This window comes from Lampris incognitus, chromosome 13, assembly GCF_029633865.1.
Source record: "Lampris incognitus isolate fLamInc1 chromosome 13, fLamInc1.hap2, whole genome shotgun sequence".
Taxonomy (NCBI): Eukaryota; Metazoa; Chordata; class Actinopteri; order Lampriformes; family Lampridae; genus Lampris; species Lampris incognitus.
The window spans coordinates 36,799,255-36,826,261 of NC_079223.1; the positions used below are offsets into that span (position 1 = coordinate 36,799,255).

General features: G+C 44.1%; 1 protein-coding gene across 1 annotated transcript in view; it reads left to right on the top strand.

The window, feature by feature from the left end:
• bcl2l11 (BCL2 like 11) overlaps positions 1 to 26,662 on the top strand; it is a 42,582-nt gene extending 15,920 nt beyond the window's left edge. The window contains exon 4 of the mRNA XM_056292012.1: positions 25,483 to 26,662. Within this exon, the coding sequence (XP_056147987.1) occupies positions 25,483 to 25,635 (153 nt within the window). The 3' untranslated portion in view covers positions 25,636 to 26,662. The remainder of the gene's footprint in view (positions 1 to 25,482) is intronic.
• Positions 26,663 to 27,007: the final 345 nt, after the last annotated feature.

Genomic DNA, 27,007 nt, shown 5'->3' on the forward strand with positions numbered 1-27,007 from the left:
GCCGTGGCCACCCCTTGGGGGCGCCACTGGGTGGTTGAGGGCTCAACAGATTAAAACACGACAATGTCTCATTAGCCCCATGTCTCCGTGGACACAATTTAATCCATCCTGAGTTAATTAGGCTAATTTGGAGAAGCTGGTCCCACTCCACTACAATGATCGGCTAAGCACCGCGTCACAGCTAAACCCAACTACATGTCTTGAGTGAGCTCATTTTATTGGTTCGCTTTGTGAGCAACTAACCGTATGCTCTTGTAGCTAGCGCCAAGTCAGCGAGTGACTGAACTGCGCACTCTTGGTTCATTCATTCGCCTCACTGACCGATTCATATCAAATGTGGTTGTGACCTGTTGGAGAAAAGTCAGCTCGTTGCAGAGATGGGCATGCTTAAGGCCCGTGCTTGTTCATTCATGTTCTTGAGTCACTCGAATCTGTCGACTCGGTACAGCATCTCCAGGGTCACCTACCTTTCGATTTGTGGTGGGGTCTGCTGTGAGTGCATGCACCAGCTGAAAGTTTGACACGTTCCAGCGCCAGTCGTTTTAAAAGAGCCGATGTTTCTGAACGATTTATTCACGGATTGCGCATCACTGAAACTGTACACCTTCTGCACAGATTTGAACTTCCCTAGATGGAAAAAGGGAGAGCGAGAGAGAGAATATGAGTATGAAAGTGAGATTGACAACCCACATGTTTTTAAATCAAAGCTGCTGGTTAGATAAGATCATAACCATAGAAGCTATAACTAAATCACCCTTGTGTTAAAAAGCAGGAGTTTAATCGAAACGGCGGTTTATTTCTCACACTATCCCACAGACAGGCTGATTCAATATATTTGCTGAGCAGGCTGAACTGCCTTTTTAGGAAAGAACGGGGTGTTAATTTGTCAGATGTTGTAGTAGTAAGAATGATTTACTTCTGCCTAGCTGAGAAGTATTAAGAATCGAACTGGCTGCCAGGTTGGCTTCCTGACTGAATACAGATGAGAGGACTGACTTAACCGCTGTTGCTGTCTAGCTCATTCATTAAATTGACTGATTGACGGACTAGGAGTTTTTTTGCCAGCAAATTATCAAGCAGCTTATTATTGTGTTAATGGGCTTTTCGCATTCATATATTCCTTGTGTTATGTGTTAGGAAGTCTTTGTTTTGTTCTGTTTTATATTCAACCCTGGATTTGTCTCGATTACCTTCAGACTTACAGATTGTTTCGCTGATTGAATGTGCTCCTAGATTACTGACTGGCCGGATGAGAAAACTTGACTGAGTGACTAATTTACTTACTGACTTTTTGTTTAGTAAGTAATTCAGATAGTGTTTCCTAACCTTCTTGGGTCGTGACCCCATTAATGTAGGGATGCCCACTGGTGACCCTCACCAACAAAGACATGCACACATGGAATGGTGAACTGTGACACCAAAGAGTCAAACGTAAAAATATTATTTCATGAGAGAAAACTTAACAAAACTTAGAGGCATGAAGGGTGTCTGGGTAGCATAGTGGTCTATTCCATTGCCTACCGACATGGGGATCGCCTGTTCAAATCCCCGTGTTACCTCTGGCTTGGTCAGGTGTCCCTAAAGACACAATTGGCCGTGTCTATGGGTGGGAAGCCGGATAATAATAATACTTATATATATGACCTAGCGGCCTGTCCAGGGTGTCTCCCCGCCTGCCACCGAGTGACTGCTGGAATAGGTTCCAGCATCCCCGCGACCCTGAGAGCAGGATAAGCGGTTAAGATAATGGATGGAGATATATATATATATATATATATATATATATATATATATATATATATATATATATATATAGAGCACTTTTCTAAAACAGTGTTACAAAATGCTTCACAAAAAACCCCCCAGATAAAACCAGACAAGGCAAGAATAAGAGTAAGATCAAAAAGGGGAAAAAATAAAAACAGTAAAAATAAAAACAAAGCTTTCATAAAAAGAAAAGTTTTGAGATGAGATTTAAAAGAAGCTAGAGACTTAGTTCGTCTTAGCTCAGCAGGAAGAGTTCCATAGTGTGGGGGCTCTAACAGCAAAAGCCCAATCGCCCTTTGTAATCAACCGAAACCTGGGAATAACTAGCAGGGCTCCATCTGCAGACCTTAATGGTCGAGGGGGGACATACCAAGTCAATAAATCACAAATATATGAAGGAGCAAGACCATTTAAAGCCTTAAAGTGAGCAGTAAAATTTTAAATTCAATTTGAAATATAACAGGGAGCCAGTGAAGGGAGGCAAGCACAGGAGTGATATGGTTATGCCTCCTTGTCCCGGTAATGAGCAGAGCAGCGGCATTTAGTACATACTGCAGACGGTGGAGGGAGCCCTTGCTGATACCAGAATAAAGTGCATTACAGTAGTCGAGCCGAGAAAAGATAAAAGCGTGTACAACTTTTTGCAAATCGGCAATTAATAAAAATGACCTAATTTTGGAGATTAGCTTGAGCTGGAAAAAGCATAACTGAACAACATGTTTAATTTGATTGTCAAAACTGAGGTTAGTATCAGATATAACCCCAAGATTCATAGCAACCTGCTTAAGACTACCTGACAGACCACCAAGATTAGTAGCAAACGGGCTGATGGAATTTTCAGGACTGAACAGAGTGACCTCAGACTTATCATCATTAAATTTGAGAACATTTTTGGACATCCAGGATTTAATGTCAGTGAGGCAAGTTGTGAGATTTAATAGGGCGCTAGGATCTGTGGGTTTTAGTGGCATGTATAACTGAGTGTTGTCAGCATAAAAATGGTAGAGCACATTGTGATTCTGAATGACCTGGCCAAGGGTAGCATGTACTATATAGAGAAGAGAAGGGGACCAAGAACTGAACCTTGAGGGACACCAACTCAACTGAGCCACCGAGGAGGTAGAGTTACCCAGAACAACAGAAAAAGTTCTGTTGGTGAGGTAAGAACGTAATAAGTAAAGAGCCGAGCCCCTGATGCCAACCCGAGTCTCTAAGCAATGTAGGAGGATGTTGTGATCAACCATGTCAAAGGCAGCACTTCTATCCAAAAGAACTGACAGTGGAAAATACCTCCTTGAGTAACTTAGTGGGAATGATGTCTAAGATGCAGGAGGAGGAGCTCATATTGGAGACTGTAGTCTCCAACACTGAAATTGTAATTGGTTGAAATTGGGTGAAAGAGGCAGAATTAACATGGGGAATGGAACGGAAAGAGCCTGACTGGATTTGGGACCTAATATTCTCCACCTTGTTTACAAAATGAATGAGAAATTTTTCGGACAACTCAACATCAGGTTCAAAAAGAGAAGTGGAGGGACCATTAATGTCAGAATCAATTACCCTGAAGAGAACTTTAGGATTGTGGTTATTTCTCAGTATTAATTCAGAGAAGTATGCTGATCTCGCATCCTTAACTGCCTTCTGGTAAATTAACATTTGGTTTTTAAGGGTGTTATGTGCAAATTCGGACTTGTTGACCTTCCATTGCCGTTCTGTTTTTCTACAAAGTCTTCTAAGGGCACAGGTGTGATCATTCAGCCAGGGGAGGTTATTTAATTTTTGTTTCTTAGTTTTACATGGTGCAGTTTGGTCGAGGATGGATAGGCACTGATCATTGAATAACTTTAGTGCATCTATTCTGGGTATGTGTCCTAGTTGTTGCACTAGCGCCTACTCTGGTTGGTCGGGACACCTGTTCGGGGGGAGGGGGAACTGGGGAGAATTGTGTGATCCTCCCACACGCTACGTCCCCCTGGTGAAACTCCTCACTGCCAAGTGAAAAGAAGCGACTGGCGACTCCACATGTATCGGAAGAGACGTAGTCTGCAGCCCTCCCCGGATCAGCAGACGGGGTGGAGCAGCAACCGGAATGGCTTGGAAGAGTGGGGTAATTGACCAAGTATAACTGGGGAGAAAAAGGAAAAAAAAACTTGAAATTTAATGAAACATCGTTGTGGAAAAGGAAATTAAATTAATATATATATTCCATAGTTTACTAATCTGCATTTTTCAACACACCTATTATTCCCACTTGATTAGAAATATGCTTCCAGGTAACCGTTTTTCTCCCAATGCCTCAATTCATTTTAGTATTTGGTTATAAAGTTTGAGAAATTAAAAAAAAACAAGATTACCAGAATCAGACCTTTTTTTCGTTTCCCCACCTTTGTCCTTATGTGGTCTCCTCCTCTTTTCTATTGAACATGTGGTATCGCAACACCGTGCCCTGCACAAAAGTTCAAAGGTTGAATGGGGCAGCCAAGCTGAATTGAACCTGCCACCCAGAGACAGAAATAGGTTTAACCCAGAAGGGATGGAGTCTGGGCATTTGGTTGGAAAGCTCCTTGATTTTGACACCCCCCCATCTCAATTCTCTATTGATCCATAGTCTCCCCATTGCACAATCCCCATGGTGGCTAGGGAAGTGACTAGCTTTCCACTTGTGTTTTCCAACAGCTGACTGCTACTTTTTAACAGCCAGCTGCAGGTTTGTCCTGGGGAAAGTAACACATGTGGAAGCTGGCTATATTTTCTCCAGAGCCACTCATAGCTGTACATGCACCCTGTCACCTGTAAGTGGTCATTAATCTCAATGGCAGGACATATTACCTCTATGGACTGTCTGCTCTTTGCCAATTATGCTCCCCGCGTCGCTTGGCCGAGCTGGGGGCTCAAACCATGAACCTCTGAATTGGGATGCCAGCGTATTACACAGCAGCCAGTAGCCTGTTGTGCCATCCAAGTACCCAGTGAAAGCCCCATGAATCAGTTTAGCTCATTTCAGTGTGACAGGCCGGATTGTAGGGGGTGAGCAGTGTTTATTTGCCTAACATCAGTGGCAGGCACTAAGAGTGTATTTCCTCTTGGCTGCTGTTACCACGGCAACATTTCTGCATGTTGCATCATCCCCTTAATATTTTTCCTCCCTGTCAAAAACCTGAGTGGAGCCTGGGGAAATCAGAGAGAGAGGAAAGCAGAGCTCAAGCTCATTCACTTCAATCACTTCCAGTAAGTGGATCAAAAGAAATGAAAGAAAGAGAAACTTTTGGCATGAGAAGACTTATTTGTTTATGGAGCCTAAAATATATGGCCTCAGTGTCACAGCAGTGACAGATGTAAAGCTGTAGTTAGAGGAAAAGTATCTAATGAGTCAAGCACGCTTCTCTAATATGCCTTTTCAACTGTACTTCTTAGCGGCCCTTGCTTCATCAGTTGGTTGTAAACAAGTGTTGACCTCATTTTTGTAAGTTAAAAAAAGACAAAGTTTAAAAAAAAAGGGTTTCTGGGGTAGTTGCTGTGGCTAACATTATACGAGGGCATGCTTTCTTTCATGGAATTAGAAGCGACTACCATAGTCCCAAAATAATTACACAGTCAGCAATGAGTGCTTTGCAAAAACCCCACAATATTTCCGCTAATGTCCGAAAACTGCACACTACCCAGCCTTCTCATAGTGACACCAGAACTCGATGCGTTCACATTATGCAGATTTTGAGTCCATGAGAAGTGTTATACGGTACAGTGATATACAGTATACTAGTTTGGAAAGATGGACTGGCGGCCTGTCCAGGGTGTATCCCCACCTGCCACCCAATGACTGACCCATTGGATGGGCTCCAGCATCCCCACGACCCTGTGTAGGATATGAAGTTTGGATAATGGATGGATGGATAGTTTAGCAAGAATTTAATATGCTGTTGATTTTGCCAAAAAGACAGCTTTTGCCCCATAATGCATTGCATCTGCATATCATTTGTCAATGGTTGCTCCATATGGCAGCCAGTTGCAGACTTGCCGTTCGACCATTCAGGGCTGATAGTCATCGTAATCGCCATACTGACTGGCAGGGTAATAATTAGTTCTGAGACAAATCTGCTTTAAACAGCAGATTGCCTTTACTGCTCTTGCACTAGTTGTAGTGTATGCAGCTCGGGAAAGGACATACCAACAAATGAGGAGGATTTTTACAAGCAGGATGAAATGGTCACTGAAAGGTATGACGTACTGTTTGAGGACACTGCAGTCTAAATAGTCTTTAGACTTGCTGTTCCTCTGCAGAGCATGTGCGAATGTGCACATCCTCTTCTCACGCATGTTGAGCGTGCATAAGCAAAGTGAACAGGGACAAGCAGGGGTAGAGCGAGGGGAGAGTGTCCTCAAGTAAAGTGATCGCGGATGGCGTAGTTTCCTTGGATGGATTGAAAAAGAAATAGAATATTGTTAAACTGGGACTCCCAAAATACCTTGGTGGCCCGCCTGGGTGACGCTTATGTGTGGGAAACACTGGAGAAAGGGTTAAGGTCAATACGGGTGATGAGAACAAATGCTGAGAGGAAGAGGAACAAGGGCAAAGGGGTGAAGGCAGATTATTAAAAAGAGGGGTATATTATCCAGTTTGTAACCTTAATAATCCTCTGTATACTGCTTCATTTCTTAAAGTAAGAAAATTAAACACAAACCGTGTGCAAGTAGGAAATGTGCCTATAGAAAATGTGTGCACGTGTGTTTGTTTATACTTTAAAACAAAGAGGCGCAGAAAAGAGGAACATCGAGGCTTGTTCCCTGTTCTTTTGTTGCATGTGTTGTCTTTATTTACATGTGCAATTGTGTGTGCTCATTTGTGCTTGTGGATGTACATTTGTCATGGCGTGTGAATGTGTTTTTAGTGTGTATGTTGCACAAAAAAATCAATGCGTCATCCTTAGTGCGTCACAGGAGGAACCTCTTGACATGAGTTGCAATAGTATGTGTGTGTGTGTGTGTGTTGCATTTTCAATTCATTTATATATCACTGGTTATGTTACAATTTCATAACTTCAGTTTGTGATCAAAGTGTTTGCTTCTTAGTACCAACTGCCCACATCAACCGTGAGTAACATAGTTACAATTTTCACAACTAGTCCGTTCAGTTTTGTGTGTTCAAACTTTGTTTTTCCTTAATATAAGTGATAAAATCTAAATATAGTAAGGTCAGTTAACTTATTTCAAAAGCAAATCAACTTTATTTTTGTTTTAAATCAAGTGACAGATGATCCACCATGCGCTGCCAGTTGCTACGAGAAAATTCTTACAACTTCATTGGAAATAAGAGACGCTATCTCACACCATTAGCGCAGACTTTCTTTCACATATTACACCTATAACTGCAGTGGTGTTTGACCCCCTCCAAATCCCAGAGATCCATTCAAAATGAAACAGAACTGCCCTTTCCTGTTGTTTCGGCACTTCAAAAATGTCATGGTTGAACCTGAGTTGGGCCACTGATGCTGTAGTTTCTGGCGGTATAGTAGGTCTTCTGTGACCTTTGTCTGCCATGTCTACTGACTGGCCACAACAACGTCCCTTCTTCCTTAAATGTACTACTACCTGCCCCAATCCTTCGGCTGTGGTCAGTGATGTACTGGCCATCGGGCACACTGGGACAAATCCCGGTGGACGGCCGCATCGGTGGGCCGGAGGACCGTCAAAAAATCCACGACAGGCCCTGTGAGCCTGTCATTCAGGGTGCACATGAGAGCGTGCTGCATGCGTGTTTTCCGGGACTGGGCTCACTGACCAATCACAACCAAGTTAGTTAATGTGCATTAACATTCAGTCAGTCAGTCAATCAATCAATCAATCAATCAATCAATCAATCAATCAGATTTTATTTGCTTAGCACTTTTCATACAAACATATGTAACACAAAGTGCTTCACACAATAAAACAATAAAATCAATAACCCCCCCCCCACAAAAAATAAAAGTACAGGCAAATTCTGTAAAAGTACAGACAAGTTTAAAACTGAGTTAGTAAAATAAACGTAAGAGCCATAAACACTGATTAATTAAAAGTAACAACAGAGCAGAATATATAAAAAATATACTCTAGACTAATGCAAAAGTAGCATGCAGCAGTGAGATGGCCAACGACAGCCATGGACAAGAAAACGTCAAAAAGTAAAGGAGGGGCCGAAAAATGTAGAGAAAAAAGGAAGCCCGCAGGCATTACAGGCACAGGCTTTCAAATGTAATGTAGCCCTTGGCTAACGGGTCGGATCCTTTAGTCGACTAGTTAACGTAGTCGCCGGTGGTGCGGGAGACCCCGGTTCGCGTCCCGGCTGCGGCAGTTCCCGGCTGCCTCCTGAATTCGCTACATTAGTGTCAGAAGTGAGATGGTGGGACCGTGAGGCCACTGGAAGTGCGTGCACCCGCAGGCGTGAGGGAGTTGATATGCTGAAGCGTGGGGACGTGCCTCCCGATGGAGGGGAGTAGTGTAACTAGCATGAATGAATAGACTTGCTAGCCGGTTGGCTAACGGGTCGGACCCTTTAGTCGACTGGTTAGTGTAGTCGCCCGTGGTGTGGGAGACCCGCAAGACCAGCAAGTAGCGGTTATGTTGCAGGGATTAGTCATATCCTTATAGTGTCATGAGTAAAACTAGGCTAAATATATATAGCTAGCTAGCTTTGGCCTGTGCTCACCACTGTGATGTTATTTGTTGTCCTCCGCGTGTCCGTACATCAGTTGTGAGCGCGCCCTACTAAACGTCCCTCTCAGGTCTTTGTGACACATAGCCCATGGCGGCAGTCGCACACGCGCCGGGGGGGGGGGGTGTCGATATAGCCTAGTGTTTGGCCATCAGCATCCTCAAGGGGAGCAGACTAGAGTGTTAAAATGGAAGTTAAATTATAGGCGTTAAAATATTCCGTTAAAACTGCTGTAATTTGTGGTTACAAAGTGACCCCACTGATAGCCGACTTGTTACTATTTAAGCCATGCTGATGGCGTGTTACCATATAAGTCCGCACCTAATGAAATATGTCCCGCAATAGACGTATGCTACTTTCCATTGCAAAAGCCTTTAAACACGTCCAGAATCACCTGTCAACAATAAAAGACTATATTATTACCAGCAAGGACAAAGGTGCTAAATCTAGTGGGCTATGTCCTGTAATTACATTAAACCCCCCCCCCCCCCAGTCCAAGTGGATCAGTTCAGGGCTGAATTTCTCTCCCAGTACACCCCTGTCTGGGGTGAAGACATAAAACGCTTTGCGCCACATCCTTTGTCCCAGTAAAGAAGTCCCACCTAACAGTAACCGTTGAAATAAACAGCTTCAAGTGCTCATGATTTGAATATTTGTGGATTAGCTGTAGTCATAAATATGCAAAAATATGCATGTAAACAGACATTCATTTACATATAAACCTTGAAGGATATTCTTTTTTTTTAATCAAGATCTCATTAAAATGGGTATGATCCAGAATCATAAAGAGAAAAAAAAGAAATGTCAGTCGCTTCAAGCTGTCAGTCGCTTCAGTATTTAGAAACGTACCACTGACCATCTCCTAAACACAGGGGAGATATAAGATGGGTTTTAAAGGCTTAAACGCCTGCCCATTTAACTGTGTTGAAACCCAGGAGGAGGATTCTGCAAAGTGATGTGTGTGCAGCTCAAAATGATGCCCGACAATGTTTTCTTGAGGTTGGGGCTCAGAAATACAGAGCCCATCCTTTAATGATGACAGCTTTAAGGAAAAACAGATTTTAAGGTTTAGCCCCAGACTAATTGACTTATTAAATCACACTTCTTCTTTTTTTTTGCAGCGCGGTAGATACTTGAAGCCATGACACTTCATACAACTTTAGTTTACTGGGATACTTTGAGAATTTCAAATGCTTTATGTAACAGCTCCAAGTTCCTGGGTTCACCCATGTGCTGGGTGTTTTTCACACACACTACACTACGTTTTTAGCTAGCGGCCTCAAACAGGCGCATGTGAGAGGTACCGCTAAAGGCACCTGCTGCTACCAGGTCTCTGCCGAAGACTCATTTTAAGGTTTCTTGCTGAAGTTGAAGATATTTCATCTTAAAGGTTTTTTGGCTGCGTGTGCTAAAGACATGCAAAACGGGCTGTTATAGAACAAGCATGAGAAGTCAAGTCCTCTGTCAACAAAGAAGAGACAGGAGCCGTCTTATTGTAACGGTAAGGACTGCGGCAGGCAGGCAGGCGCTCTGCCGAGTGCTGTGAAACGTGTGAGGATTAATTGTCTCCATTGTGTGAAGACACGGATCTAGAGTTAAGCTGGATCACTCCAGGCTATATGGACTTCATAATGACTCGTGTTATTGGCAAACACACTTGTTTTGTTCTCTATCTCTTCTGTTTTTCTCTCTCTTGACTCAGTTCGCTGCTCCCTCTCCATCTGTCTGTCTCTCTCTCTCCCGCCCATCCTTTTTTCGTTGCCTCTTTCTTGCTCTTTAACAATCTCTGTTTCTCCTCTCCACCTCTAGCCCTGTCCCCTGTATCTCCTTCCTTCTGTCTGTCCCTGCCACCACCCTCTCTCCTCCTCTCTCTCGCACTCTTATTCTCGCTCACATTGTCGAGCATGTGCACGAGAGAGAACAGTTAAACATTCACAGCATGCGGGCCTCCATGTTTGTTCTTAAACATCTGTAAACGTGTTTGGAAGTGTGTGTGTAGAGGATGAGTCGTGTGTGTGTGTGTGTGTGTGTGTATGCGTGAAAGAGACACACAGAGGGAGACAGAGACACAAAAAGAGAGAGAGAGAGAGACAGATACACACAGAGAGAGACATAGACACACACACACACACACACACACACACACACACAGAGTGCAGTCCGTGGCAGTATCGATTCATTATGGCTCGGCCTTGTGGTTTGCAAGCTCCCAGAGAGTTAGGCACAAGGTCTAATTATGCTGCCCTAGACACACAAACACAGCAAAAACTGCACTAATATAATCCCGAGCCCTTCTAAACACACATGCATGCACACAAAAACACACTCTCTGTTTGTAATCACACACACACACACACACACACACACACACACAAACCGCCCGCCTGTATCATTTAGTTATAAAAGGTACAAACTCGTCGTCCTGCAGACGGAAATAGCTCGAGGACATTCTGGATCAGTGGGTGTCAGTGGCTGGCTACTTATTGTGTGTGTGTGTGTGTGTGTGTGTGTGTGTGTGTGTGTGTGTGTGTGTGTGTGTGTGTGTGTGTGTGTGTGTGTGTGTGTGTGTGTGTTAAAAAGAGAAGGAGAGGGAGGTAAAGGAAAGGAAAGGGATTCGACTGCACTACCGGGCTTGTGTGTGTATGGAAGAGATGAATGTTTTTCTTTGTAAAGGACATCGGGAAGTCCACTTCTATTGCGCTAATTGTATGCCTTATTTAAACCAGAGAGGGTGACAGAGAAGGAGAATTGCAGGGTATCACACACAGAGAATCTTGTGATATTTGTTTCAAGGACCAATGGGAACATGTGATTTTCTATGTGCATAGAAGATTAATCACAGAAATATATCTCATTGGCAGCAATAGTTCACAAGGAATCCTCAACCGATGAGTATATCTCCCTGAGGTACAACTAGATTCAAACTAGATTTGTCTAAAGAATCTGGACTATTTATTGTTATTGCTAAACTATGTTGTTTTTAAATCCGTCATTGCGGTCCAACAACTCGATTGAATCTCTGCAAGTTTACTGACAGAAACATTTCCAAAAACATTTTTGACAGACAACTTTTGTAATCGAGCGGCATGGTGGTACAGTGGTTACCGCGGTCGCCTCACAGCAAGAGGGTTCTGGGTTCGAACCCCGGGGTTGTCCAACCTTGGGGTTCATCCCGGGTCGTCTTCTGTGCGGAGTTCGCATGTTCTCCCCGTGTCTGCGGTGGGTTTTCTGCGAGTGCTCCTGTTTCCCCCCACAGTCCAAAGACATGATGGTCAGGTGAATCGGCCACACTAAATTTTCCCTAGGTGTGAATGTGTAGGCCCTGTGATGGCCTGGCGGCCTGTCCAGGGTGTCGCCCCGCCTGCCACCCAATGACTGCTGGGATAGGCTCCAGCATCCCACGACCCCAACTGGGATAAGCGGCTTGGATAATGGTTGGATGGGTGGACTTTTTCATTCATGCGAAGTTTTCAGATGGAAAATTCAGATTTGGTGTGCAAAGGCCTTAATTGTAGTATTGAACCAAAGGCTGAATAATGTTCTGATGCTCAGTAAGTGCCTTGACCTTAGTCCTAAAGAAGTCTCTCTCTTTCTACACATGGAGGAAGAAGAGAGGCTGGTTCATGACATGGAGAACCAGGGAGAGAGACTGAACCTCCAAACTAAAGCCTTGCAGCTTAAGAGACAAATTCCTTATAAATGCATTACAATCTCTGTCTTTGACAGGAGTCAGTTTGATTATGTGGATTCCCACTGACTCATCATTCATTAGAAATCTATTTCCTTCATTGATAGTGTGCAAAAATAATGTTCCTTTCATTGATCGTCTTAATAACCAGAAACCTGGCGGTGCATGGAGACATTTGTATATGTACCTAATAAAGAGCATGCAAAACAATTCAAGATCAAGATCAAGATTGCTTTATTTGTCCTGAGGGAAATTTGTCTTGGATATAAAGGCTCCCACATAAAAATAAATCCATTATAGCGCAGCAACAGGCATAAAGTGCATTTAAATATGTGCAACACAGCCCCTCATTTCACCCCCCTCCTTATGTCCTGAGTTTAGATTCACTGATAGAGGGATGACAGAGTTTTTATACCTGTTCAGGTATCTTTTCCTGTGTTTAATGTGAACCCTGTAGTGTCCACCTGATGGGAGCAGTTTGTATTCTGAATGCAGGACATGAGAAGAGTCAACGATAATGTTCTTAGTCTGTTTAGCTATTGTCTTCTTCTCAAAGAGCATTTGGAGGGAAGGATGCTCTCTCACCCCCATCACTTTCATTGCTGTGTGGACCAGTCTGTTTATTTGTGATTTTAACTTAACTGATTTGTTACCAAACCAAGCTGAAATTCCCTAATGTAGTTTTCTCTCTATCACAGCATGATAAAATAACACCATCATCCTCTGTCCAACCCCAAACAGCCGAGTCTGCACAGAAAGTAGAGTCACTGTTGGATCCTAATACATGCAGCATTCATATGGACACTACAAGACAGAATACTGTCAATATGTTCACCCAAGTATTTGTAAGAATGAACCTGGGTAATACAAGAGTTATGGATCAGTAGTGCAGAAGAATCCCCTAGATGTCCTGGATCAAAAATCATTTCTTCTGTTTTCTTAATGCTTACGATGAGATGATGGTCATCACACCACTTTTTAACATCTAAACTAAAGCCAGACATGCCAGTGTCTGTGTCTATAAGTCCCAAGATGGCAGTGTCATCAGAAAACCTGACAACAAAAGTGCTGGGATGACCACTTGTACAATCATTTGTATATAATGTAAACAGAATGGGGGAACGCACACATCCCTGAGGAACACCTGTGTTGATGACTTTAGACTCAGATAACGTTTGGTTCACTCGGACCTGCTGGGTCCTGTTGGTGAAAAAGGAGTGATACCACCTGATGTTGTATGGATTAACAGACATCTGTCTGAGCTTACTGAGGGGGACATGTGGCTGCAGGGTGTTAACAGCATAGCTGAAGTCTACAAACAGCAGTCTGACATAGGCCTTGGGGTTTACAAGGTGTTGCGAAATAAAATGTATTATGGTTAGTATCACATCATCAGTGCCACACATGTCTTAATAGGCAAACTGATCAGACTATAGCTGTCCATTTGTTTGACATCATCTTTTCCACACTTCATTACAAAGATATTGCTGTATAATAAAAAAAAGTACAAATGACATACAAAAAAAAAAACCAGACTACAGAGTACATACTAATGAGTTAGACAAACAGGCGGGTGAAGGAGACTGAAAAGCTAAAAATCGTAAAATTAGTTTATAAAACCTGTCTGGCCAGTTCAGAAAGACGACTTGGACATGCTCTGCTCATGCTATACTGCCATGCTGAGTACCTGACACTAAGTGAATATTTGTCTTGTTCGTTGACAACCATAGTTATTCCAAACTAGCCTGTAAGCGGTAACAGGATAAGACTTAAGTCAGCTCTGTGATAAAGCAGATTTCACAGTGAGCACCGTGACCAAACCACCCTTAAATCTAAAGAGTCTGTAGATAGAATGAAAAAAGACAATCCATCCATTTCTTCTATGGATGATATGATTTGTGTTTTACAGGAAAGGCCCAGCTCATGTTAACAGATAACAAGTCACTGCTCATTGGTACTCTGATTGCTTTACCTTCCTTTATTGATTGATATTTGGCTCCCCTCATTGAAATCATTATTATCTCAAACCAGCCTGTGAGTAGAGACAGGTGCATTAGTCCAGTCTATTTGTTAGTAAAGCACATTTAGAAACCAAAGTGATGTATTATTTGAAGAAAAAAAAGGAGTAAAAATAAATGGGCAACACAAGAAAACGCAGACATCAAAGATATTTAAGCATAAAAAGAGGATTGAAAGTGAAATGAAGTTTTAAGTGGGACTATATAACCCTGCATTGGGGCGAGGTTAGTTTGTGCTGCAGGAACACGGACAAGGACACGCAGTGTCATCACATGTGAGGCACTGATGTGTTGTTGCGTGCAAGCAAGTAAAGACTTGGTGGAGCTCTATTCAGTGGACCTGGGCTGTGTGTGTACCAGAGACATGTAGTAAAGCACTTCCTGTTTTTTTGGGGGGGGTTTTTTGTGCGTTGTTTTCTATGGCATGGTCACACTTTGAGCTGTCTCAAGTCGGTGCAATGACCTGACGGCGTTTAGAGCCTGCAGCCGTGAGCGCTCCTCATCTTTTCAGAGATGACACCAAACCAAACACCAGCTTTGCTGAAGGGCACAGCTCATCTGTAGCTCTTCTCCTTCCCCAAACCCACTCGAATAATGGATTCCTTTGCACTCAAATGCAAATGAATGAGGAAAAATGGTGGGAAAATGGTATGATCCATATGAGAGGGACTTGCAAGCTGTGATTTAGAAAAAGAAGAAGATGAAGACAAAACGACTCTGTTCAGAAGAATAATCACTGAGTTAATTTTTACATTGTTACTTGAAATTTTGAAAGGTTTTTTTTTTTTTTTTTGTGCAGTTGCTTTGTTTTTATTTCCAAGCCTCATTAAATGCATCTGAACTTTAGAGCCCTGGAAAGCAGGAAAGTACACTTCTTCGTATTTACTAGTGTTGTTAGTCTGACTGAGAGATCCTTGTCTCTAGTAAGTCTAAATAAAGAGATTATATCTACCGAGGGATTATGCTGACTGCTGTTTTTGGTAGATACAATCACAGCCTTCAAATCCAGTTTGGAAATAGTGTTCAACTCTGTTATGGTCTTTCGGAGTATTGTATCAACATTAGCAGGATCTTAACACCGACTGATGCGATATCAGTGTCATAACACTGATGTTTTGTAATAAACACTTGAACATTTCGAGTGCAGAAGTAGACAAACTCCTGTAAGCATGTTGTATTTCAAAAATACTGCACTAAAATAGTTACATGCAAAACACATTACTTCTATATAATAGGTATTAAATATCCTGCAGCACCAGTTTCTGGTCTCTACCCTGCAGACAGACAGACAGACGGACATGCAGACAGAATGACAGATATACATGCAGACAGACGGAAAGATAGACAGGCAGGCAGATGGGCAAGCTGAAAGACAGATAATCTAGTCTTGTCCATGAGAAACCTAATGCAAAGCAGATGTTTGGCTGGGGTGCCTTATCGTGCGTGTAATGAACTGACGTCTGCTGTTTGCCACTCAAATCAGTTGACCGCTCCCGTGGGAACCTCTCGTCTCATTTACATAATCTTATTTTTTATTTAATGTTATAATTTAAAAAAATATATTATTTTCTGTTTAATTGGATATCATAGAGTGGGACGGAACAGTGGCGGGTGACGGCTGTGGAATAAGGGCAGTTTCGGGTTCGGGCATGTAACCCTTCTCCCCTGTTTTTTTGTTTTGTTTTCCAGCTCGATCCCGTGTTGCTCCAATGGTCATTTGCATTTGCACTGAACCCGCTAAAGACAGAACCTAGCTTGAAATGTTTGTAGCAGAAAATATGCGAAATTGTGACTCTTGTGTGTGTGCGTGTGTGTGTCCAGAGCGTAGCGGTTATGAGCTGTACAGTTATCCGGGGATGAGTTCAGGTGAGGCAGTAGGGTGAGACAGGCCGTTAGACGGGTAACATCTGACTGTGGCTTCAGGTCAGCATCACCAGTGCGTGGCCCCGCCCCTCTGAGTGAGTTAATGACTGGTTAGTGTTAACTATGTACTTTGTGTTTCGTACTTCTGCCTGTGTTTCCATGTACTGTGTGACAGCAGGGATTTTTCTGAGCATAATAACAAAGTATACTTTGTTTTTGACAATGACCTCTGTGTGTCTTTGTGCTCACGGAAAGATGTTTGGGGGCTTTCATTCATGAAAGCATAAAGCCGTAGAAAGATGATGAGAGAGTGAGACTATCAAGGAAGGAGTAAAATGAAGAGAGAGAGAGAGTGTGTTTGTTTGTGAGTATATGTGTTTGTGTTTTTGTGTTAAGAATGCATGCCAGAGCTTGTTTTGTGAGTTTTCTTTTTAAGCCTGTCTTCAGGCTTGTGTGCCTCTGTACACGCGTGTGTGTGTCTGTGTGTGTCTGTGTGATCTTGTCTGGGATGCTATTTTAAGGGCTGCATAGTAAAGCTGTGGGGAAGAAATGAAATCACATGAGCTACTTAGAAGTCCCTTACTCTTTACTACGGAGAGCGAGCGAGACGAGAAAGAGAAGAGAAAGAGAGATGTGCACAAGTTTAGGAGGACGGGGAGACGAGACAGGAAAGTGGCCAAGAGAAGGAAGCAACAAAGAAAGAAAGAACAAACGAAAGGAAGAAATGAGTTCAGGACAAGGCGGAGATAAAGAAAGGAGGGAAAAGGAGAAGAGATGTAGCTTGTGTTGTGTGACTGGATCAGCACCAATATGACAGCTGATCTGCAACAACCACAACAACCACACACACACACACACGCACCACTGTGCACTATAGCAGCATCACAATCAGATCTTCCTATGTGTCACTCAGCAACCCGATTGCACGCACACACACACCACATGCCACAAAAACAAGTTTCCACAACTGATGTAACGGCGATCACCAGTCACTCACGCAACTTCAACAAATTCAGTAAAGTATAGCCACAATATTATCAGGGCGCCGCCGCCTTCAGTTCAATAAGAAGAAATGAAACATGGACATTACCTTTGCTGGCCCTGGCAAGCCCATCCAGCTTACGTGTAGGTTTTCCTATTTCCCTCTTGTCGCCAAACGACCACCTTGAAAAAGGCACACAAAGTAGATCGGCAACAGGCTCGTCGGTAGCTGTGACTGTAGCGGCCATGCGTTTCCCATCAGTGTGTAGCTTAGCTCGTTCACAGCCCGCCAAAGGCGCTAAGCGTAAAGTCGATAACGACGCCTGGGGCCTAGTACCAATACACGACAACATTTGATTGGCTGATGATGCGGTCACTCAATGATGTCATCAGTGTGCAGCTTCTGGCATCAACGGTAGGCTAGCAATAGCGCTAGTGCTGGTCCAAGGAACTGTGATGCGTTTAGATGACATTCCATTATAGGAGATCCCTGCTCATCCCCACGAGAAGCGATTGAATTCAAGTAATTGAATTCAGACACACTTCAGGCTCACATGAAAAACAGATTATGATTTTGATTTTGACAGGGCCGGCAGAGAAGGCCCTGACAGCCCCCCCACTGCTAATTGGTGGCTGACCAGCTGACTGATGTGTGTGTGTGTGTGTGTGTGTGTGTGTGTGTGTGTGTGTGTGTGTGTGTGTGTGTGTGTGTGTGTGTTTGTGTGTGTGTGTGTTTGTGTGTGTGTTAAGCCAGCCCTCCCTCACAGTCCGTTCCCAATCCTGATGTATCACGCTGAAGATATGCTACTGACTCCATGTCAAACTCTCAGGCAACTGTTGGTTAAACTACTACATCTGTCTTTAATTGGAATGGAAATAAAACCCTCATCCAGATGGTGGAAAACTGAGCAATTGTTCAAATAATAGCCTAACCTCACTGCTTAAAGGAACATATTTTCATTTCTGGTTATATATGTTTATATTTGTTCCTCTTTGATAACCTCCTGTCTCGTGGTGCCACCATGTTCCGCGTTGTGAACAAGTCTTCCTCTCTCCTTGATTCAGGTTTCACTGACTTTCCCAGAACCTTCCTCATTTTCATGATCATCTCTGGATCACAGGGATGCTGTCAGGATGCTGTGATGCTGACCTTTGACCTCTCACTCGGTTGCTTGTAGCTTTTGGGATAGCTGAATAATCCAAGCTTATTCTGCTGTTAAATTGTCCATCCATCCATCCATCCATCCATCCATTATCCAAACTGCTTATCCTGCTCTCGGGGATGCTGGAGCCTATCCCAGCAGTTCATTGGGCGGCAGGTGGGGAGACACCCTGGACAGGCTGCCAGGCCATCACAGGGGCAATGTTTTAAGAACAAATCGACTGAAATTCAAGATTTCAAGGTCTCCACTTGAGAAAAAAATACATGAATAATAATAATAATAATGACAATGATAATAATAATAGTAATAATAATAACAACAATGCAAAGTATTGCTACTTTTGTTTGACAACCATCCAATTATTTTTGTGATGCTTTTCAGTCAGATTTCAAACCTGACTTGGTAATATTATGTGCAAAACTCGTGATCTTAAGGCCCACAAATCCCATTCAAAACCCACCGTATAATTTTAAAAGTCCATAGTTGTCAATGTGAATCTGACAGTTTTTATTATTCCTGACAATTTTCCAAAGCATACCATGAGGGGTATACTTTGAAAAGAGATACAGGGGCAATTTTTATATGATACGTATACTTTCCAAGGCGGCACGGTGGCGCAGTGGTTAGCGCGGTTGCCTCACAGCAAGAATGTCCTGGGTTCGAGCCCCGGGATAGTCCAACCTTGGTGGGTCATCCCGGGTCGTCCTCTGTGTGTTTGCATGTTCTCCCCATGTCAGTGTGGGTTTCCTCCGGGGGCTCCGGTTTCCTCCCACAGTCCAAAGACATGTAGGTCAGGTGAATCGGCAATACTAAATTGCCCCTAGGTATGAATGTGTGTGTGTGTGTGTGTGTGTGTGTGTGTGTGTGTGTGTGTGTGTGTGTGTGTGTGTGTGTGTGTGTGTGTGTGTGTGTGTGTGCCCGGTGATGGCCTGGCAGCCTGTTCAGGGTGTCTCCTCGCCTGCTGCCCAATGACTGCTGGAATAGGCTCCAGCATCCCCGTGACCCTGAGAGCAGGATAAGTGGTTCAGATAGATGGATGGACGTCTACTTTCCATATCTCCATATCGCTGCTTGTCCACATCAAAGTCCATGCTGGTCAGAGCCCTGAAATGGGCAAAAAAGAAAAGAAAAGGAAAACCTGAGTTTCTGCAGGTTAGGGCAATATTTCCCTTACCATGGCGGCATAGTACCCAGTTATCCCTAAGAAACTGGTCGTCTGAGACTCTGAGCAGCTTCCAGATGTGATGTCGTGCAAATTTGTGAATCTTAAACAGGTCTTGACGAGACATGAGCCCACGCGGCGAGAAAACATCTCGACTTGGATAAATAAAGGTTAAAAATAAGTCACTAAAAAAGGGGACAGACCGTTTTTCAAGCCTGCACCTTCTTGCTGCTTGGTCTTACGCCTTGATAGGTAACCGCTAATAATAAATCAGCAAGTCGAAGTTGTAATGAAAAAAAGAAAAAGAGTTAAGTGCTCCCTTGCTTGACTTTAATAAATCTGCCGAGCCGATCCCTGGCCTCAACCCACAGACTGCAGACCGCCTGTCATGAAATTGTTGCCGCGGTTGCTGAGGTGAGGAGACAGCACGGGAACGCTGCCAGTCTTCACAACCACAACGCCTGATTGAACCAGAACAGCCGCCCTGTAGCACAGCTCAAGTGTGCCAATCCAATCATGTGCTAAATGGCAGTTTTAAGGAAAAGTAAATGCAACGGTAAAAAAAACACAGTCAGGAAAATAATAAAGATATAAGATTGCAATTCAAGGGAATGATTGAAAATAAAGAGCTTACACACAAATGAAAGAGCTGTCTTTGAAAGTCAGTTTTTGAGCAGAACTGACAATTTCATGAAGGCCGCCAGTCAAACCTTTTTTTTTTAGCCACTCAAGAGAAATCCCCCGGATGATGTGTGTGAAGGACACCATTAAGTCTTATTTGTACTCGCAGACTTCCGAGTTACTTGGCACATCTCGTCCGCGGAAATGGATTTTGACGGACACGTTTTGTCTATGGTGGCGCAGTGGTTAGTGCGGTCGCCTCACAGTGAAAAAGTCCTGGGTTCGAGCCCCGGGGTAGTCCAACCTTGGGGGTCGTCCCGGGTTGTTCTCTGTGTGGGGTTTGCATGTTCTCCCCATGTCTGTGTGGGTTTCCTCCGGGTGCTCCGGTTTCCTCCCACAGTCCAAAGACATGACGGTCAGGTGAATCAGCCGTACTAAATTGTCCCTAGGTGTGAGTGTGTGTGTCGGCCCTGTGTGATGGCCCGGCGACCTGTCCAGGGTGTCCCCCCCGCCCCCCACCACCACCACCACCACCCAACGAACTGCCGGGATAGGCTCCAGCATCCCCGCGATCCTGAGCGCAGGATAAGCGGTTCGGATAATGGATGGATGGACGTTTTGTCTGTTCTGTGTTGAAGAATGACACTGCTGGAGTTTGTTAGCGTCACGCATCGCTCTTCCAGCAGACTGCATAGCGCCCTCTATCGGCATTAGATACAAAAACGCGATAACTAAAACGCTCACACATGTCTCGTGAATGGGCAAATATGCCTGAAAGTTTTTGCAATGGGCTCTTAATATCGCAAGCTAGAAATCCGCGCATGTAAGTACTGAAACTGGACAGAGCAACGTGCCTTCCTAAACCTTGAGGGAAAGAAAGCCAGGTCTCTTATTTGTGATGTTATAATTAAATACTCTCGCTGCTTGTAAAACGTCTTTTTGCTGCCTTTTTATATTTCTGTAGCTGACAGTTATAATTTAGTATACGGACCTAACATCAACATAACAACCTGCTTGCTCTCCACTGTGGCTCTGCGCTGGCCGACAGGTTAAGCCATTTCCCGACAACTGTCAAAAAAAGTCACATTTTATCAAAATGTCATAACCAAGATCATAAAGAGGATACAAGGCTCTCGATTAATCAGTTTTGATGAAAACATTAGATCCCAACATAACACGTTCAAGCCAACAAAATCCTATAATTCTGATAAAGCATGTCACCGCTAACCCAGAGAAAGTGGAAAACGGCAGCCATGGCTCGTCATCCCCTTCACCATGGTGTTCACGAGACTGGAAACGTGCTCGAGATAAATACTAAGGCATCATGGCGAACTTTTAAGTCACTTTTATTTTTAGTCAAAGTTACTTGACATCCGGGAAGACTTCTAAAATCAATCTGCACTTTATTATTATTATTTGTATTATTTCACAATAACAACGTAACTATGATAATAAAAGATAAAGGGAATTAAATGTTCAGCATAAGGGATGACCTATCTTAAGCAGATTTCAAGACTGCGAGTTGATTTCTGCACCGTACTGAGCTGAATGGAAACCAATAGCAGCTTGGGGAGCAGCAAAACACACTCAAAACTCTGAAAACACCCCGGTGTACTTTGGAAAATTGTCAACAGTAATTTCAAGTTTACACAATTTGTAGTAAATAGGCTAAAACACATAAAAAAAACTCTTCTATCCCATTCCCCCCATCTACAACAAAATGTGCCCTGGCATTTTCAGATCCACTTTGCGGAGCGTTTTCCAAAAGGTCCGTTACTGGTGGACGGAGACGGCTGGTTAGTGTGGATGGAAGAGCCAAGGCAGATTAAAGCTGTTTTAAATCCATCTCAGTGTGAGCATGACTTTAAGTCTAGTCAATTTTATTTGTACAGCCCAAAATCACAAATTTGCCTCCAGGGGCTTTACGGCAACACAACATCCTGCCCTTAGACCCTCGCATCGGATAAGAAACAACTCCCTAAACAAAACAAAAACCTTTAACAGGGAAGAAAAGTAGGAAGAAAGCTCAGGGAGAGCAACAGAGGAGGCATCTCTCTCCCAAGACGGACAGACGTTCAATGGCTGTTGTGTTTACACGCCACCGGAACGGCCCAGGGCCCAAGCCACGCGGCCACCATCACCATGTCCAAAAAAAAAAAAACCCCAGGATAATGAAAATTATATGGATGAAAAGAAAATGTGATGAGGGGAACGTCCAGGTGGCGACCGCCGTCACCATGGAGACCTGGGAGGAGGACCAAACTGCACGCGCACACAAGGGAGACTCACACGACACCATTCACACACAGAAAAAGAGAAAGGAGAAGACATCATTCACAGAGAGAGAGAGAGAGAGAGAGAGAGAGAGAGAGAGAGAGAGAGAGAGAGAGAGAGAGAAGAAGCGTTTAGAAACGTGTTGCGCTGGTGATTGCTTTTACGTGAGCTCACATCTGGGACTTCCTTACATTTCGACTCCATATTCCAGATGATTGTGACTCAGCAAAGGATTAATGGCACTTCTCGTTCAGTTAAATAAAAAACACACCGCTTTTTATTCCCCACGCACTCTGGGCCTCTGAAGAGCCCGTCTTCCAGAGCCCAGCCTGGCCGGAGGCTGAAGTCCACGTCTGGCTGCACCCCCCCCCTGCCCCCCAGCAGTTAAAGGTCCTCATTTCACAACAAAACATCTGTCCACCATTTGACTCTTCATACTGTTGTAAAGGTTTCAGGAAATGTGTAGCCTCCTGTGTGCCGTTAAAGCAAGCTCTTCTTTTCTTTTCAACCTTTTTATGGAGAGCACTTTATCCTTCCCTTTTCTTTCTCTTTACATTTGCACACATTCACACACTTGGGAGTGCACTGACCTGTTGTTTATGATGATGATAATAATAATAATAATATGCTGTCTTTATCAACCAGTTTGAGACAATGTTGGGAAATGTATTCCAAAACAAACAACGAAAGTGCAAAGATCAGAACCATGTTTGTCGGCCATGTAGGTTTGCACATACATGGAATCAGACTCATGGCTCTCTCTCTCTCAGTGTGCCTAACATAGAGTACAACAACACTACAACGCAACAATCTTCAGATATACACACAAGCATTGACTTTGTACAGGCGAAATAAGAGGCGATACAGTTGCAATGGTGCAGAGAATATAGCAGAGATGCAACAGATGGGGCGTCTGGGTGGCGTGGCGGTGTGGGGGTATGTGTCCTGGTCGCTGCACTAGCACCTCATCTGGTCATTTGGGGCGCCTGTTCGGGGGGGGGGGACTGGGGGGGAATAGCGCGATGCTCCCACGCACTACGCCCCCCTGGTGAAACTCCTCACTGTCAGGTGAAAAGAAGCGGCTGGCGACTCCACATGTATCGGAGGAGGCATGTGGTAGTCTGCAGCCCTCCCCTGGATCGGCGGAGGGGGTGGAGCAGTGACCAGGACGGCTCGGAAGAGGTGGCATGGATCGGCATGGTGGCCCAGTGGTTATAACTGTTGTCTCACAGCAACATGGTCCTGGGTTCAAACCCCAGGCTGTCCCAGGTCCTCTCTGTGTGGAGTTTGCATGTTCTCCCCGTGTCTGGGTGGGTTTGCTCTGGGTGCTGCGGTTTCCTCCCACCATCAAAAAGACATGCATGTTAGGGTTAATACTCCTGCCTGTGCCCCTGAGCAAGGCAATGGAAAGAAGAACTGGAGTTGGTCCCCGGGTGCTGCACCTGCCCACTGCTCCTATACAATAGGACGGATTAAATGCCAAGAACTAATACAGTTCATTGTCAGAATACAATGGCAGAATAAAGGGGCTTTCTTTCTTTCTTGCATGCACGCCAGAGGAGATGGACATGACAGAGCGCACCAGTATACATACATACAATGTACAGTACAGCATATGCAACGCAGCTGGATATTCCACTTTTACTCAGGAAGAGGAACCTTGTTTGCAGCAGGAGTGTTTCCTCATGATTGAGCTTGCCAGCACACTTCCACCCAGGGAAAACACTCGCTCACTCCTGTTGCGTTCTTATCTACGAGAAGCTGCTGTGAGAGGCACTGGGTTGAGTCCAGAGTGCAAAACTGTTGGTTGCAGGGCAAAAAAAAAAAGAAGGCCCCACCTGTTTCAGTCAACACTGTGCCAGGTTTGCGAGGGTAATTGTCTGTGGTATGTAGAAAGGGGAGGTGAAGAGAGGAGTCAGACTCACTGACACCCCTACAGTAGCAACCCATTACAGAGCCGAGATGAGTCGCAGGGTCACACGTGGAAGGTAAATGGCGACACAGCGACAGGGAGGCGAGGCGTAGGACGGACTTGCAGATCATTTGCGTCATTTATTAAGGTCCGGCTGAGCCGTCCGAGTTAGTCTAAGGACCAAGATCTGAACGGCACCTGAAATCACCTGACATTGTTTTGCATTTACCACTAGATTATCTTATCGGGTAGGTCTTAGGTACTTCACTGACCTAGCTAACTGAGCTCGACACAGTGACTCAGACTGTACTGCGCTACGCTACCGACCCATCTACATAGCTGGTGCACTGTGGGAATACCCATGCATCATCACAACACTATCACAATGTGCAATCCAACATCCTTCATGGCTAGTGGCTATAACAACACAACAGCGACGACAACAAGGGTACGTTCATAAGAAAGCAAAGTTCACAGTAATTAGAACAACATTATATGTATAAAGGAGACACAACTGTGAAATGCGGTTAGAAACAAATAATAATTTAAAAAAAAAGATAAATAAGGCAGGGATGAACAGAAGGCAAAAAGCTGAGGATGATACTTCCCATACCCGTTCTCTCCCTGCCAATTTATTCACCGTAAATCAGAAAAGCTTGCAGATTTACATGGACACACTGGGTTGCATGGGCTTGTGCATGTACACACACACACACAAACACACACACACACACACACACACACACACACACACACAAACATGAGGAACTAACACCTGGAAAGGGAATGAGAGAGGAAAGAGAGAGCGAGGGGGAGGGGGTAACAGGATGTTGGGGCTGACCTGCTTCCTGTATTTGTACATTAAACATTTCTCATTGTGTGTGTGTGTGTGTGTGTGTGTGTGTGTGTGTGAACGGTGGTGGGGGGGTAGGGGTGCTGCTTATGATCAGCAGTTCGGTTAACAGTATTAAAAGGGACTGCACATGGAGTCTCAGCCCAGACGTTTTGAAAGACTGCACATTGGACTACTTTCTGATCCATTATGAGCACCGTTAACCTGTCTCCTCTACTCTCCTTCCCCCCCTCTGCCCTTCCCTTCCCTTCCCTTCTCTTCTCTTTTCCTTCCTTCTGTTTTATTGCCTCTTTTCCTCTCCCCTTCTGTATATTATATACATAATTATTATATATATATACATACTGTATATTATTGTGTAAAATTATCTTTTCTCTCATCTCATGTCTTCCTTTTTCATCTCTTCTTCCCACCCCCCTCTCCGTCTTCCCTTCCTCCCCCCATCGTTGACGTTTTGCAACTTAACCTCCTCTCCTCTCTCCTCCCTCGCAGAGGCTGGCAGGTAGACGTGGCTGGGTTGGGATCTACCTACACCCACTCCCACGCATCCACCAAGAGCCCGCCTTTCTTCTCGGCATGGTTCTCCTTCTGCTCCTCATCGGACGGCTAATATACACCCAGGACAGAGGCGACGGCTACGACTGATCCCTCCCACGTCCAAATGGTGGAAAACCCAGCAGATGTAGCAGCATTTCTCTGGACTGAGTCTTTGGACATGTAAATAGATGCAAATTCTGATTGCATTACCTCCTTCGTGTTGTTGCTTGCAGACCTAATTGAGTCTTCTCTCCAAGACTTACTTAACTGCTCTTCCTTTCTTTCCCTGGAAACTTTCAGGGAAAGGCCATTCTTTTCCTTTTACTTCTGTACATAAGTTAATATTTTGGAATTAAATAATCATTGAAGAAAATAATTAAGTACAGATACACGTTTTTTTTTTTATTCCTTTCTTCTTCTTCTTCTCCTGCACCTCATCTTTGCACCACCAAAGATGCAGCCGGTTGCTGGAACTTTCCGCTCGGCCTCCGTTCTCGGCGTCATTTGATGACGTCACACCTGGAGGACGACACTCCAGAAAATGAAACGTGCCTTCTTTTTTTTTCCTCCGCTTCCTCCCCTGCCGTTTATTGTTTTTTGATTTGTATTCATATTTACTTTATGTAGACTTGTTTAGTTTGTAAGGTTTTTTGTGTTTTTGCTGCTCTCTGAGTTTTTCAGGGCAAAACAACTGTGTCGAACATCTCGACTCCCCCCCCCCCCCCCCACGAGTCAGAAGAAGTGTGCAGCAGTGTCTGTGTTTGTGCTTAATGCCCACGTCAGTACTGACGTGGCTGCGAGAAGGGTCCTTTCCCCGCATCTTAAACTCTAACGCTGAAAAAAACACATCTGCCCCAAAGCAGCTTGAGTCAGTGTTCATGCCTTTCATAACACAATAAACATATCAACAATGAACGTTTTCTGATTGCTTAACCCAGGCAGCGCTTCCTTCAGAACCCTTTTTAGGTGGCTGTAAGACAGGAAGGTTACAGGGTCATGCTCGGAGAGGTAACAATACAACAAATTGAAGTCATGGTAAATCCCTCAAATGATTTTTTTTTTGCAAAAAAAAAAATTGCTCATTAGCTCAATATTTCAAAAGCGTTTAAAAAGATCACTTTTGTTGGTCGTACCGTCTTCCACCGCTCTTCCTGTTGGCCTCTGACATGAGCATTCGCATGAGCGCTGACATCATCCTAACTGTAGTAACTTGGCAGGCTTTGGTTTGTAGATAAGGCTGCGTTTTGCTTTTATTAGCCTCACACCTTGGATCCAGCCAAGTGTGACAGTGCTCGGCCAGGTCACAGCACTCGTGAGAGGCCTCCCGGGTGATGAGCGGCCTCTTAGTCATCCAGATGAAGCTCACAGTGGCATTGTCCAAACCTAACTGGTGGATCCTGTTTTCTCGTTCTGGATCTAATTGGTACAACTGTCATGCGAGGACACGCCAGAAGTAGACCTAGAAGACCCATTTGTGGTC